General features: G+C 35.1%; 1 protein-coding gene across 2 annotated transcripts; it reads left to right on the top strand.

Annotated features, from left to right (window-relative positions):
- The first annotated feature begins 506 nt into the window (after positions 1 to 506).
- On the top strand, positions 507 to 6032 carry LOC108345565 (uncharacterized). Of its 2 annotated transcripts, XM_052866792.1 has the most exons (7): positions 512 to 589; positions 783 to 859; positions 1379 to 1511; positions 1642 to 1745; positions 4104 to 4275; positions 4385 to 4525; positions 4619 to 6032. In XM_052866792.1, exons 2-7 carry the CDS (start codon positions 810 to 812, stop codon positions 5594 to 5596), a joined length of 1578 nt encoding a protein of 525 aa, XP_052722752.1. In that variant the 5' UTR covers positions 512 to 589; positions 783 to 809; the 3' UTR covers positions 5597 to 6032. The 2 variants fall into 2 exon arrangements, with proteins under 2 accessions (XP_052722751.1, XP_052722752.1); XM_052866791.1 differs by having other exon boundaries at positions 507 to 859; positions 4604 to 6032.
- Positions 6033 to 12393: the final 6361 nt, after the last annotated feature.

Here is a 12393-nt window from a genome sequence, read left to right as displayed (position 1 = left end):
TATATATATATATATATATATATATATATATATATATTATCTTCTAAATGAGATTTATTGATATTTATAATTTATTGTTACAACATATACTAAGATCAACAACCCATAATCAAATTAGTAATATTTGATAACAGATAATATCTTTAAAAGAACAAATACTAACCATACAAGAATGAATTTTTAGTACATAATTTTATAAAAGGAATAGAACCTAAGGTGTTTTATTTTAAACTTAATTTGTTAAAAATCATACCATATCACAGTATAAATTAACCATTGTAAATGTAATTTCTTTTATCATAAATTTTATAGTAATATTATTTATTTATTTTATTATAAAATAATTTATATATTAAAATACTTAAGTATTAGTTTAAAAGTGAGATCTAACCTAAGCTTTAATTAATTCAGAGTATATACTTCTCAAAATTAAGCAGATAATTTACAAATCAACCCAACGCGGACCGAACACTTAGAAAAAAAAATATAAACAGAAAAAATAAAATAAAATCTTTTAGAGTTCAATTTTCACACTTTCATCGATCCTTCTTCAGAAACCAAAACCTTCCTCGTTAAGGAAGAGCAATTGGTATTCATCACATATAATCTCCTTTTCTTTCATCTATTTTTCATTCTCACGCACTCACCGATTTGTTTTTGTAGTTCAATTTAAATTGATAAAAAAAATTAGGAACCTTAAATTTCCAAGCTAGCTGTCTTCAACAAAACCCACTGCAATCCTCTGTTTTTGGTTTCTGGGATTTTGTTTTCCTGTGATTTAGGGTTTGATCCTGATCGAAACCTACACCATGGCCATGTTCGATTCCCTCTTCAACAAAGGTTTTAAGGCTGCCAAATGGTACTGTTTGCTTATTTTGTTTCGTTCTGTATGTAATCTAGCTGTTTTCTTTTTCTTTTGAAATTGTATGTTTTGGGTACTACTGTGGATCAATTGGCCTAGTTGTGCTATTTGGGATAGTTTGTATTCGTGAATTTTCCCCCTTTATTTACTAAGTAACTGGATATTTCTTATGACGTTTTTTTTTCTGATGGTTTAATTGTTCATTTATGAATTACCGGATTGTGCTTCAGTTTGACTTAAATTATTCTGTTTATTGCATAAGCTGGTTTAAACCAACATTATATATTGCCGGAAACTGTAACTGCAATTGTGAGTTATCCCAAAAAACCTTGTTGTGGCCGAAATCACGGTGGCGGGCAGATTGTTTTTAATAAAACCTTGATCTGGTCAACAGCTCTTTTGTGGTGTTTCATTTTATTCTTTTATCATTGTTGTCGTTACTATTGCTTTCATTGTTGTATTTTTGGTGTTTAATTTGGTTGTAACCGATCTGTTTGCCAATGTTCACACTTTCAGTAAAACATTGCTGAAACTGACAATTCCCCGAATAAAGCTGTTAAGAAACAGAAGAGAGATTCAGTTAAAGAATATGCGGCGTGACATCGCCAAGCTACTTGAGACTGGCCAAGAAGCCACAGCTCGTATTAGGGTAAGCCTGCATCTGATTTTTTTCTTTTTTTTAAATCTTAGTATTTTGAGCCAATGGTTGAGGAAAGTAAGAAAATCATTTTGGTACTTTTTCTTTGGTAGTTCTGTTCTTGATGTGGTCATATGTGCAGGTAGAACATATTATCAGAGAGGAGAATATGATGGCTGCCCAAGAAATCATTGAACTCTTTTGTGAACTTATTGCTGTCCGTCTTCCAATAATTGAATCTCAAAGGTAGTCTACACATGAAACCGAAATCTGCTTGCTTAGCTTAGTTTCTGTCTGAATTTGTGTGATATGTCCATTTGACTTTTGCATTCAGGCTAGTCACTAGTAAATCTTGTGTTGATGACAATGTTGGTATATTATTCAGATTGATTTTTCCAAAAATGTTACTTTGTTCTACTAATCTAACTAATCAGTAACTGGGAGGATCAATTTGTTTGTTTGTCGTCAAGACCTACAGTATGCAATGTAAAAGCCACTTTGTTTGAGGGATTGTTTGGCTGTAAACTTAGAAGAATGATGAGTATTTTCAGCATTTTGGTTGAGGGAGTGTTCTTAAACAATGAATGTGTCCAAGGTGTAATATGATTTAAAACTAGTTTGAACAGATTTATCAATTAATTGATTAATGCTTGGGCATAATTTTGTGATCCCATTGTCTCAGTGCCTATGACACTCAAATGAAAAATCTATTCGAAACTATAAAATGAGTGATGCTTTGGCTTTTGGACAGTGAAGTGCCAACGAGAACAAAAGTAATTGTAGCAGCGATGAGAATACTGAGGTGATTGAGTGGATAATTGGAAATACAAGAAAATGTAAAATTACAAATGATCTGCATCAAAGAAATTCTGGGTAGTCCCTATTGATGATGGAACTTTGTGAGGCAATCTGGTTGTGTGAGGAGAAGACCAACAGAAACACTAGTGAGAAAAAGGGTTTGAATTCAATATAATGTGGTAGGGGAAGACCTAAGAAAACATTACATTAAACCATTAAAAAGGACTTGCTAGAAGTTTTTGCTGAGAATTTTCTTTTTGATATAATTCAATGCTTTTAACTGATGATCCATCTTGTAGGTTTTACTTGCAGCCGAGTTATGTATTTCTGTTTTCAGCCACAACCAATTTTATTAAGAAACTATCCCAATTATCATGATCATTAGCTGTGTGAACATCACTTATTTTGTTAACTATTGTACTGCCCTAATTATCAAATTTTACCACTACATATCTCTACAAGTGAAAGTAGGTCCCTGTGGTTGTCAATTGCTGTGTATCTGTGACTATAATCCTCATCACTCTTTCACTCACCCTTCACTTGTTAACTGTCAATAATGCAGTTTTAATTTTTCTGATTCAGCTTGAAAATTTCTTAATAATTCAAAAAAAAAATCTCTCAACCTCTTTGGGAGGTGGGAACTTGGGGTAGGTTTTTTTAGCTTCTTTATGGGTGTCAACTTTCTTTTTAGGGAGTACCTTTGTTTGATATGATAAGATTCTAGATTGCTTTTTGAGGTTTTCAATTTTCTTTTATTGCTTGTGTTCATGGTTCTAGGAGGCTTCTAATACTCTGGATATGTACTTTTCTTACTTAAATTTAGTTTTGAAAAATTACACTGACCTCCGTAGGTTTCGGAAACATATGCAAACACTCCTTGATGATATATTATTGGGCTCTTAGTAGAATTTACAGATTCTTCTTTTTGGAGAAAATAATAAAGAGAATTCCGTAGTGCATCATAGTTGTGCCTCACTACAACATACTAAATTTTATGTATGTTGTCCTACTGCTCTTTATTTTTTTTTTGCTTCTTCTGATGTCTCATTATTGTATGTAGAATTTGAAATTACCTCCTTTGTTTCCATGGACAGCATGCATACACACCAAATGAAGGTTGTCAAACATGGAAGGAAAATATGCATTTGCTAAGAAGCATGCATATGCTTTGGTTCTGTTTGAAGAAACTTCTCCATAAATACGTATATGAGAGAAAATAAGAAAAACAATTAAAATGTTTTTCCTTAAGTTAAAATTAGTTAATGTGTAACTAATTTAATTAAGTTATTTCCTATTAGTTTCTCAAAAACCTTATTTTTAACATGTAGATAAGCTAATTTTGGTTTATGAAAAATTAATTTCAGCTTACAGAAAAAACTAATTTCCTTTTTCTTCTTAGCTTTCTCTCGTAGAGGTGCTAATGCAGACGTTTCTTCCAAAAAAAACATAGCCATGAACTGGAATTCAGTACTTGTACATTGTAGGAGTACTTATCTTTAAGTATTTTTTCAAGATAGTTAGTAAAGTAAGTTATGTTAGGCTGATCAGTTACAGACCTACTCCTGAGTAGTTGTCAATGCTATTATAAACTTCATATAGTATGTATTTTTTGCTATTAGTATCATTGGGCAGACTAGGAAGTTCTATCGTCATCTTTTTAAGTGTGTGATAAGTCCAAAAAAGTGGCCAATGGATTAATTAGTGTATGTTCTGATTAAGACCATGATCATTCTTCTAAGGAAAGTATAGCTATAAAATCTCAATCATTATTCTCTAGTTATGTATCAATGTTCGCAATATTTTCAGGGAATGTCCACTTGATTTGAAGGAAGCCATATCTAGTGTATGTTTTGCTGCACCAAGGTGTGCAGATCTGCCAGAGTTGTTGCAGGTTCAGATGCTATTTGCTGCCAAATATGGGAAGGAATTTTTATCTGCTGCAACTGAGCTCAGGCCAGACTGTGGTGTTAATCGCCAGGTTCCATGAATTTTTCATGCTGTTAATTTTTTCTTCTCTTGTTGCTAAACTTTTTATACAGAAAGCCATTTTATTTTCATGACATTCTCCATGTGAATTTCAATTGCAGTTAATAGAGCTACTTTCAATCCGTGCTCCTTCACCAGAAAAGAAACTGAACCTTCTGAAAGAAATTGCTGTTGAGCATGATTTAGAATGGGACCCAGCAGCATCAGAAACTGAGTTCTTTAAAAAACACGAAGATTTATTGGTAAGTATTAAGTTGTAATGACTAACTAGAAAAAAATTGGCAATGATTTAGTAAAGCACCATTATCTTGCATTATAAGTCCTTTCCTTTTCAGAATGGCCCCACCCAATTCTATAGTGGGTCTAAGTTGCCCCTTCCTGATGAAAAACCACACGAAGAGATGTACTCTGCTCATGAAACACCCAATAAAGAAGAACCTGATTCTGATTCTGGCTCAGATACATTAGAATTTCCTGAAGTTCCTAAAGTATCAGTCCGGCCTAACGCAAATGTTGCCACAGCTCCAGAAATGGTTACACATCTGACTATGGAACCCCTTGATGTTGATCTTGATTCATCAAGCAATTCCGGAGATTTTGAAGATGTCAAGCAGGAGCAAGTTGAAGATAGATCGACAGTTCACAAAGATGAACCCCATACTTCAATTGCCAAAGAGAATATACAGTTCGTGCCATTCATCTCTCCTCCAGCATTATCATCTGGATCATTTTCTGCAAGACCCAGTGAATCATCTCCCACCTTGTCAAGCGCAAAACTGGAACCCAATGTGGACTTACAGGATGTGTTGGCTGCAGCCCATGCTGCTGCAGAAACTGCTGAACGGGCTGCAGCTGCAGCTCGCACAGCAGCTAGTCTTGCTCAAGTCCGTATTAATGAGCTGACTAAGAAGAGAACTGATGAACGTGTATCAGACAGCAGATCAGAGAACCCATTTTATGCTGGTGGTGATAAGGAATCTCCAACAAAAGAAAAACATTTCACAGGGCAAAGTCCTGCAGGTAACTCTGATGTCCATAATACAAAAGATCTTGAACATTACCAGGATGATTATACTTCCCCAGGCTCTCATTCATCAAGCTTTCCTTCCTTTGACACACTCAAGGAAGATTTTGGTTCCTCCCTGCCCCGTAATCACGTACTGAATGACAACTCCTCTAGTCACCAGCCCAAGAGATTACCTTCAATGGACGATGATTCATACTTCTCATACCCCAACTTATTTACCTCTCAAAACTCGAATGTTGGATCTCAGACTCATTCAGATAATAGCCGTGCCCCTCATGATCTGTGATAGCGAATTTCATCCGGCCACACATTTCTTTATATGAGAATCTTAAGTCTTGCTCACGAGTGTGTTTTATACCTGCAATAAGTACTTTATTTTTTTCATATTTTCAAAGAGCATGCGATCCCTGGCTTTGTTGTCTACACAGTTCATACCAGGCCACTTTGTACGATGACGGTGCTGCCACTGTGTAATTGCTTTTAGTTCAGAAGCGTTACTGTTTGTGGCTGTGGCTACAATCACTGTATAAATCTTATATTGTAGGAATACAAGCACCCAGCTTTACATTTTGTTTTTCATTTGTTTCAAGGAAAGCAAGACAGCATATATATAAGTTAGGTCACCGGAGGATATTAGACATGTAATACATTTAGAACTTCATTTGTAATTTTGTGATATGATAGCATGAGTGTGGAATATATCACTTCATTAGTTTTATTCATGATGTTTTGTAACAAATGAGCTTTATTGTTCATGTCTCTTTCCAAATCTGTTAGATATGCATCATTTGACAATAAATTATTTTTAATATTCCAAGTCTCTTAACCCTTAAAATGGTTCAAAATATCACAGGAAAGATCTTATCATGGTCTTGGAAACGAGTACGTATCATTTTCAGTGCCATTTTATTGGGTAACGGTACTCGAAATTCTTGAGTATAGATATATATAATAGCGTCAAACTCAAAAATTTACGTAAAATAATGAGTTTAGTAAATTTGATTCATAAGTAAAAATTTACTTTATATTAAAAAAATAATAATTTGAATAATATCCTAATTTAAATAAGTTCATAAAATTATATAAATTTAAATAAATAAGTTTATATAAATATTATAAATCATAAATTGAAATGTTAAAGTATCCATGTCTAATCATCTATTAATGACATCATCATTTTCGTCATCATCTTCATCTAAATCTTTTTCTGATGAATATTGTGCATCTTCATTGTTCTCAAATGTTATCCTTTTCGTCATCATTTTCACCTAAATATTTTTCTGATGAATATTGTGCATTTTCATTGTTCCTAAATGTTAAGTTATCAAGATTAAGAGAATCTAAAACGAGATTTGTTATTGCTCCATCTAAGTGAACATTTTCACCTTTAACTTGCCCAATCTCAACAACATCATTTTCCTTTTCAGTTATCCATTCATCATCTGATTCAATGTCATCAAACACAAGAGTAACAATTTTTCAAATTTGTCTACTTTTCAACTTGTAGTTATACATCAAATAAACTAAATCATTCATCTTTTTTTATGCAAATGATTCCTTCTTTTTGTATGAATCTAAAATGAAATATAATATTTTTAGTAAAGATATAAACATAATAAAGAAAATTAAAAATTAAAAATAATTAAATTATCATTTCAAATGAGTTCCAATTACACTCACATCGAGAAGAAGTACAAGTCAAGCTTAGAATTCAAATAGAAAATCTTTTCAACTCCGGAGTTCCATCACCAAACATCTCTCACCATTACCCATGATTCAATTCTTTCATGCATTCCTTTGCATCTTCCATTCCAAAAAGCCCTTTAGCATAAGAAATTCAACAATTTGCAAATTAATTTTTCTTCTTTTTACCATATCTGGTACCAATCTTCTCATGCACATATATAATCATTCTTTCACCTCTCCACAATTATCACATCTAAAGTTAGGTTCGTAGTGAAAATGAGGTTAAAGAAATAGGCAACTGCATGCAAAGTCCTATGAAGTTGATTATCCCATAGAACATCAATTACTCTCCAAACGTTTTCATAACCACATATAATTACCAAACCAATTATGCTATATTAGAAATAATTTCGCACATAAATAATTAAACTTTGAATGAGTAAACGTTTGAAATTTTACCTCTATTTGACATTTATAAAGTTCGACCTAATCTTCTCTTTTGCACAATCCATCTCTTTATAAATGAAACTCATTGTGGGTTTAACATGAGTCCACTGATAGGGGTAACAAATTTTAGGCATATGGAGACATTCTTCCAAAATTGGCTATCTAATACCACATGTTCTACTCTTTTCCTCTCTTGGGAAGTTCTAAACTTTCTTGCCTTCCACTCCTTAGAGCTAAACATGGACAACAATGATGCCTTCAATTCATGAAGACAAGCAAGAGTCAAATAAGTCATGGCAAATCTAATCACACCTTGTCTTATGAAATCTCTACCTTTAGTGAACTTTTTCAACAAGGAAATCGACCTTGATCTTCTATAAATGTAAGTGCTAATCTTTCTTCCCTTCTTAATTGTCAATTCATGGACCTTCAAACTTTTTTCAAAATCTTCAAATATCAATACAGTGTGCTACACATGCAGTCCAATACAATTTTTCTCTTTTTTTGCATCAATAATCCTCCAACTGCCTTGAAATTTGTAGGATTATCAGTGACAACTTGAACAACATTTTATTCTCCAACAAACTCGACAACATCATGTAACATTTTGAAAACTTTATCAGATGCTTTTTATATGTCTGAAGTGTCAAGTGAATAAATAAAAATCGTCTCTTTAAGACTATTCACCAAAAAGTTGCAAATAGGACGTCTTTTTCCACCCGTCCAACCATCAGAAATAATTGTACATCTAGTTCTTTTCCACTCTTCTTTATAATTCTCAAGGATTGCATCTCTGTTTTGTTCACAACTTGTTTCAATAGTTTTTCTCTAATATTATGATAAGATGGTGGTTTGTATCTAACTCTATACCTACCAATCATTTCACACATCTTTGCAAATGTTGGATTTCTAATTACATTTAAAAGGAATGACACTAGTGTAAGAGAGTTCATCCACTTGAGCATCAACTTCTTTTTTATATCATTTTTTCATCATTTGATTTATAGTTTCTTGGACCCCCCTTGCTAGTAGTAGCAACTTTTGTTTTCCTTTAAAATTGAATACCCTACCTTCTCCTTCAACACTCTCACTTTCTTCATCATCTTCACCAATGATATTTAACTTTCTTTTGCTTGATGAAACATTCTTAGCTTCAATAACTATTTTGATCATCAATTTTTTTATTTCATCCGAAACAGAAGCACAAGGTTCAGAATCCTCCTTAGTTCATGCAAGATGATGTTTAAATCTAAATATATCTCCACTCACAATCTTTGAGCAATAGTTACATTTAACTTTTCTTCCATTATTGTTAGCCTAGAGCATTTTTACTTCTATTCTTAACAGATGAAGATGCACTTGTATTAATTTCCATTAAATTTGATGCATTTCCAAACATGATGCTCTAACTTTTTTCACTAAAAAAACAAAAAGAAAAAACCATGGCAGAAGAGGACTGAGGCTTTACTTTACTATTAAATATTTTCATTTACATACTAAAATAAAAAACACAAAACCACTGCAGAGACGCACAAACAATGATTTCATTACTTTAATAAAACCATAAGGATTTAATTTATTTAATAAAAGCACAAACAATTGCATTTTGAGGTAGTGACATTCAGGGGCTATAATGTTAAAATAAAAAAACTTCACTCACCACCACATGCAGTGCTCGAAGGTGGTGAGACCAAGAGTTGCAACAGTGAGCACGACGACAAATGGCGAACGATCACGAGCCAGGAAAACTGTGAGCGTGAACCTGGCGAACAACTAATGAACGAAGTGTGCGACGGTGAGCCAATGAAGTGTGACCACAAACACGACGACGACCTACCGAAACAGATGGTATGGAGAAGGAGAAGGCCACAAACAAAGACACACGACAACGACACAAAATGGTGGAATGAAGCACAAAGAAAATGAAGAAAAAGTGGTGGAGCCTTAATCAGGTCATTAAACATTAAACTCAAAATGACTTCCTCTTTGTTTTTCAGTTCTCCTTATTTCAAACTCGCAAAATTGCTGCAAAATTGCGATTCTACACCATCTCACCGAGTTTAGTTATGATTCCACCGAATGTACTTGAAAATCGAGTTTATTTGCGAGTTAACTCAAAAGACAAGACTGAGAATATAAACTCATCAAAGTTATTGATAGGTTCCTAAGTTCTCCTTATTTCAAACTCGCAAAATTGCTGCAAAATTGCGATTCTACACCATCTCACCGAGTTTAGTTATGATTCCACCGAATGTACTTGAAAATCGAGTTTATTTGCGAGTTAACACAAAAGACAAGACTGAGAATATAAACTCATCAAAGTTATTGATAGGTTCCTAAATTGGGAACCTAATCAAGTACTCTCTTTCTCACCAAAAGACACAAGAAAGATAGGAAAAACTGAATATTATTCACAGAAAGAATGTTCTGTGCAACTGAATACAGAGGCTTAACCCTCTTCACGGGTCAATACCTGTCAACAAAGATCTCTCAAAAAGTTTCTTCTAACTATCCAAACAATCTATTTATACAGTTCCTCTACCTTCTATCGTAATCCCATTTCCCATTATACCCTTATATCCCAAATTTCTTATATCCTAACATTACACCCCCCTGCAGAACAACCTTGTCCTCAAGGTTTGAACCGGAAAGCTCAATTTGATGGCTCCTCTTCATCAACCTATTACCATATGAAGGGAACCCACTGGATGTTGCCCTCCCATTCAGGTCTAGAGGCTTGGGTGGTGGCAATTTCTTCTCAAATGACTTCCATTCTTCTTGGATTTTATTAGCTTCCAACACTCTGGTCACCTCTTTTCAAGAATCACAAACCCTGAGGAAATGGTCTTCCATGTCTTTCAAAGCTTCAAAAAGTTCTTTCCCCCTTCTCTCCCCGGCATTGATTCTTCCATCCACCTTTCCCTCCCCAACCTTCATTCTAATTGTAAGACCGTTCGACCACTTACTAAGAGACCGTTTGGACTGTATGACCGTTCGGTCACTGAATGTAACTGTAATACCGTTCGGTTCCGACCGTTCCTTCACGTTCGGATTCGTCGGTTCTCTACCGTTCGGTCTGCCCAAACCGTTCGGTCCTCCCATACCATTCGGTCCGCCCAAACTGTTCGGTTCGCCCATACCGTTTGGTTCCTGCAGTCCTCTCGGGTTCGCAGCCTGTAGTGCTGAACCGTTCGGTTCCGGCCATCCTCTCTCGTTCGCATCCTGTAGTCCTAGCCCGTTCGGTGTCGACTGTCCTCTTACGTTGGACTCAGGCAGTCCTCTCCCGTTAGGTGTTGGCCGTCATTTCCCGCTCAGATCCAGCAGTCCTAGATTGTTCGGTTTCGACAGTTGTCTCACGTTCGATGCTGGGACGTATTCTTCGGTGGTTCCCGACTGTTCATTGGCTGTCACCCTTTCAAAGCTGGAACCCCCGTTCCGTTCTCCAAATCGCACCACCACTGCCCCCTTTAGACCTTCCCAAGAACGATCTTTGGCTTTCAACTTCCAGGCTCTGAACCAGTAGCCCACGCTTCCCTCCATGCTAATGGATGCCCGACGCACCTTTTCTTCCTCCTTCACCCCTAGGTCTCAAAAACTGTCTCCACCCTAGCAATCCACTCCATCGCATCAAACCCTTCGAAAACGAGTAAATCTACTCTCCTCTCCCCGTTGGGTTTCACTTCATGGCGTTCATCCCCTCTCTCCCGTTCCTCTTCCTTTTGCCGGTCCCAATGTTGGTCATCCTGGTTGTGGCCTCGACCACCCAACATCCTTATGATTTCTTGCAAATCTTGGTGTATTGCAGCATAATCTTGGCATATTGCTGCATAATCTGATCGCAGCTCCCCTGTCTGCGCCTTCATTCTATCAACCGAAATTTCCTTCACCCTCACACGATTCCGGCGGCGTCTCGATCCGGCAGTCCCCTCCAAAGTGTATCCGGAAGGTCGGACCAATTGATAGGTTCCTAAATTGGGAACCTAATCAAGTACTCTCTTTCTCACCAAAAGACACAAGAAAGATAAGAAAAACTGAATATTATTCACAGAAAGAATGTTCTGTACAATTGAATATAGAGGCTTAACCCTCTTCACAGGTCAATACCTGTCAACAAAGATCTCTCAAAAAGTCCCTTTTAACTATCCAAACAATCTATTTATACAATTTCTCTACCTTCTATCCTAATCCCATTTCCCATTATACCCTTATATCCCAAATACCCTATATCCTAACGTAATTGATAGGTTCCTAAAATGGGAACTTAATCAAGTACTCTCTTTCTCACCAAAAGACACAAGAAAGATAGGAAAAACTGAATATTATTCACAGAAAGAATGTTCTGTACAACTGAATACAGAGGCTTAACCCTCTTCACAGGTCAATACCTGTCCACAAAGATCTCTCAAAAAGTCCCTTCTAACTATCCAAACAATTTATTTATACAGTTTCTTTACCTTCTATCCTAATCCCATTTCCCATTATACCCTTATATCCCAAATACCCTATATCCTAACAGTTAACGAATTAACTCACGAGTTTGATAACCATAATATATATATATATTGAATTATTTATTTATTTATTGAGTTAAGGTTTGGTTCTGTATTTGGACCATAAAAAAATAATTATTGAAATTACAATTTATTAGACTTCAAACAATATTTACAAGGGTTTTCTTGCTGTATTTCCAAGTTTTCTTTTTCACCTCCAAACCTTTCTAAATGCTTAAATTGTCATTCTAATTAGGGTAAAAAAACAATTCTCTTTCCTATAATTATCTCATCCACCTATTCTTATTGTCATACTTCTAACCCAACGTCACATTTCAAATTTTTCTCTTCTTTACTTTCCACCCCCTTGCACCATGTTATTGTTCCTCTGACCAGATTTTTTCATATTTGCACAAAAGTTCATCAACACATGTACACCACACATTCATCCACTCCAAGG

Source organism: Vigna angularis, chromosome 8, assembly GCF_016808095.1.
Source record: "Vigna angularis cultivar LongXiaoDou No.4 chromosome 8, ASM1680809v1, whole genome shotgun sequence".
NCBI classification, from domain to species: domain Eukaryota; kingdom Viridiplantae; phylum Streptophyta; class Magnoliopsida; order Fabales; family Fabaceae; genus Vigna; species Vigna angularis.
The sequence above is the reverse complement of the archived record's forward strand: the minus strand, read 5'-3'. Positions and strand labels throughout refer to the sequence as shown.

What these genes read in the sequence shown, in the direction of transcription:
- LOC108345565 (XM_052866791.1), top strand. Translation starts at nt 810, where the DNA reads ATGGCCATGTTCGATTCCCTCTTCAACAAAGGTTTTAAGGCTGCCAAA. An exon ending in GGTTTTAAGGCTGCCAAATG is followed by an intron (nt 860 to 1,378) that starts GTACTGTTTGCT and finishes TCACACTTTCAG; the next exon opens with TAAAACATTGCTGAAACTGA. An exon ending in AAAAACACGAAGATTTATTG is followed by an intron (nt 4,526 to 4,603) that starts GTAAGTATTAAG and finishes TTGCATTATAAG; the next exon opens with TCCTTTCCTTTTCAGAATGG.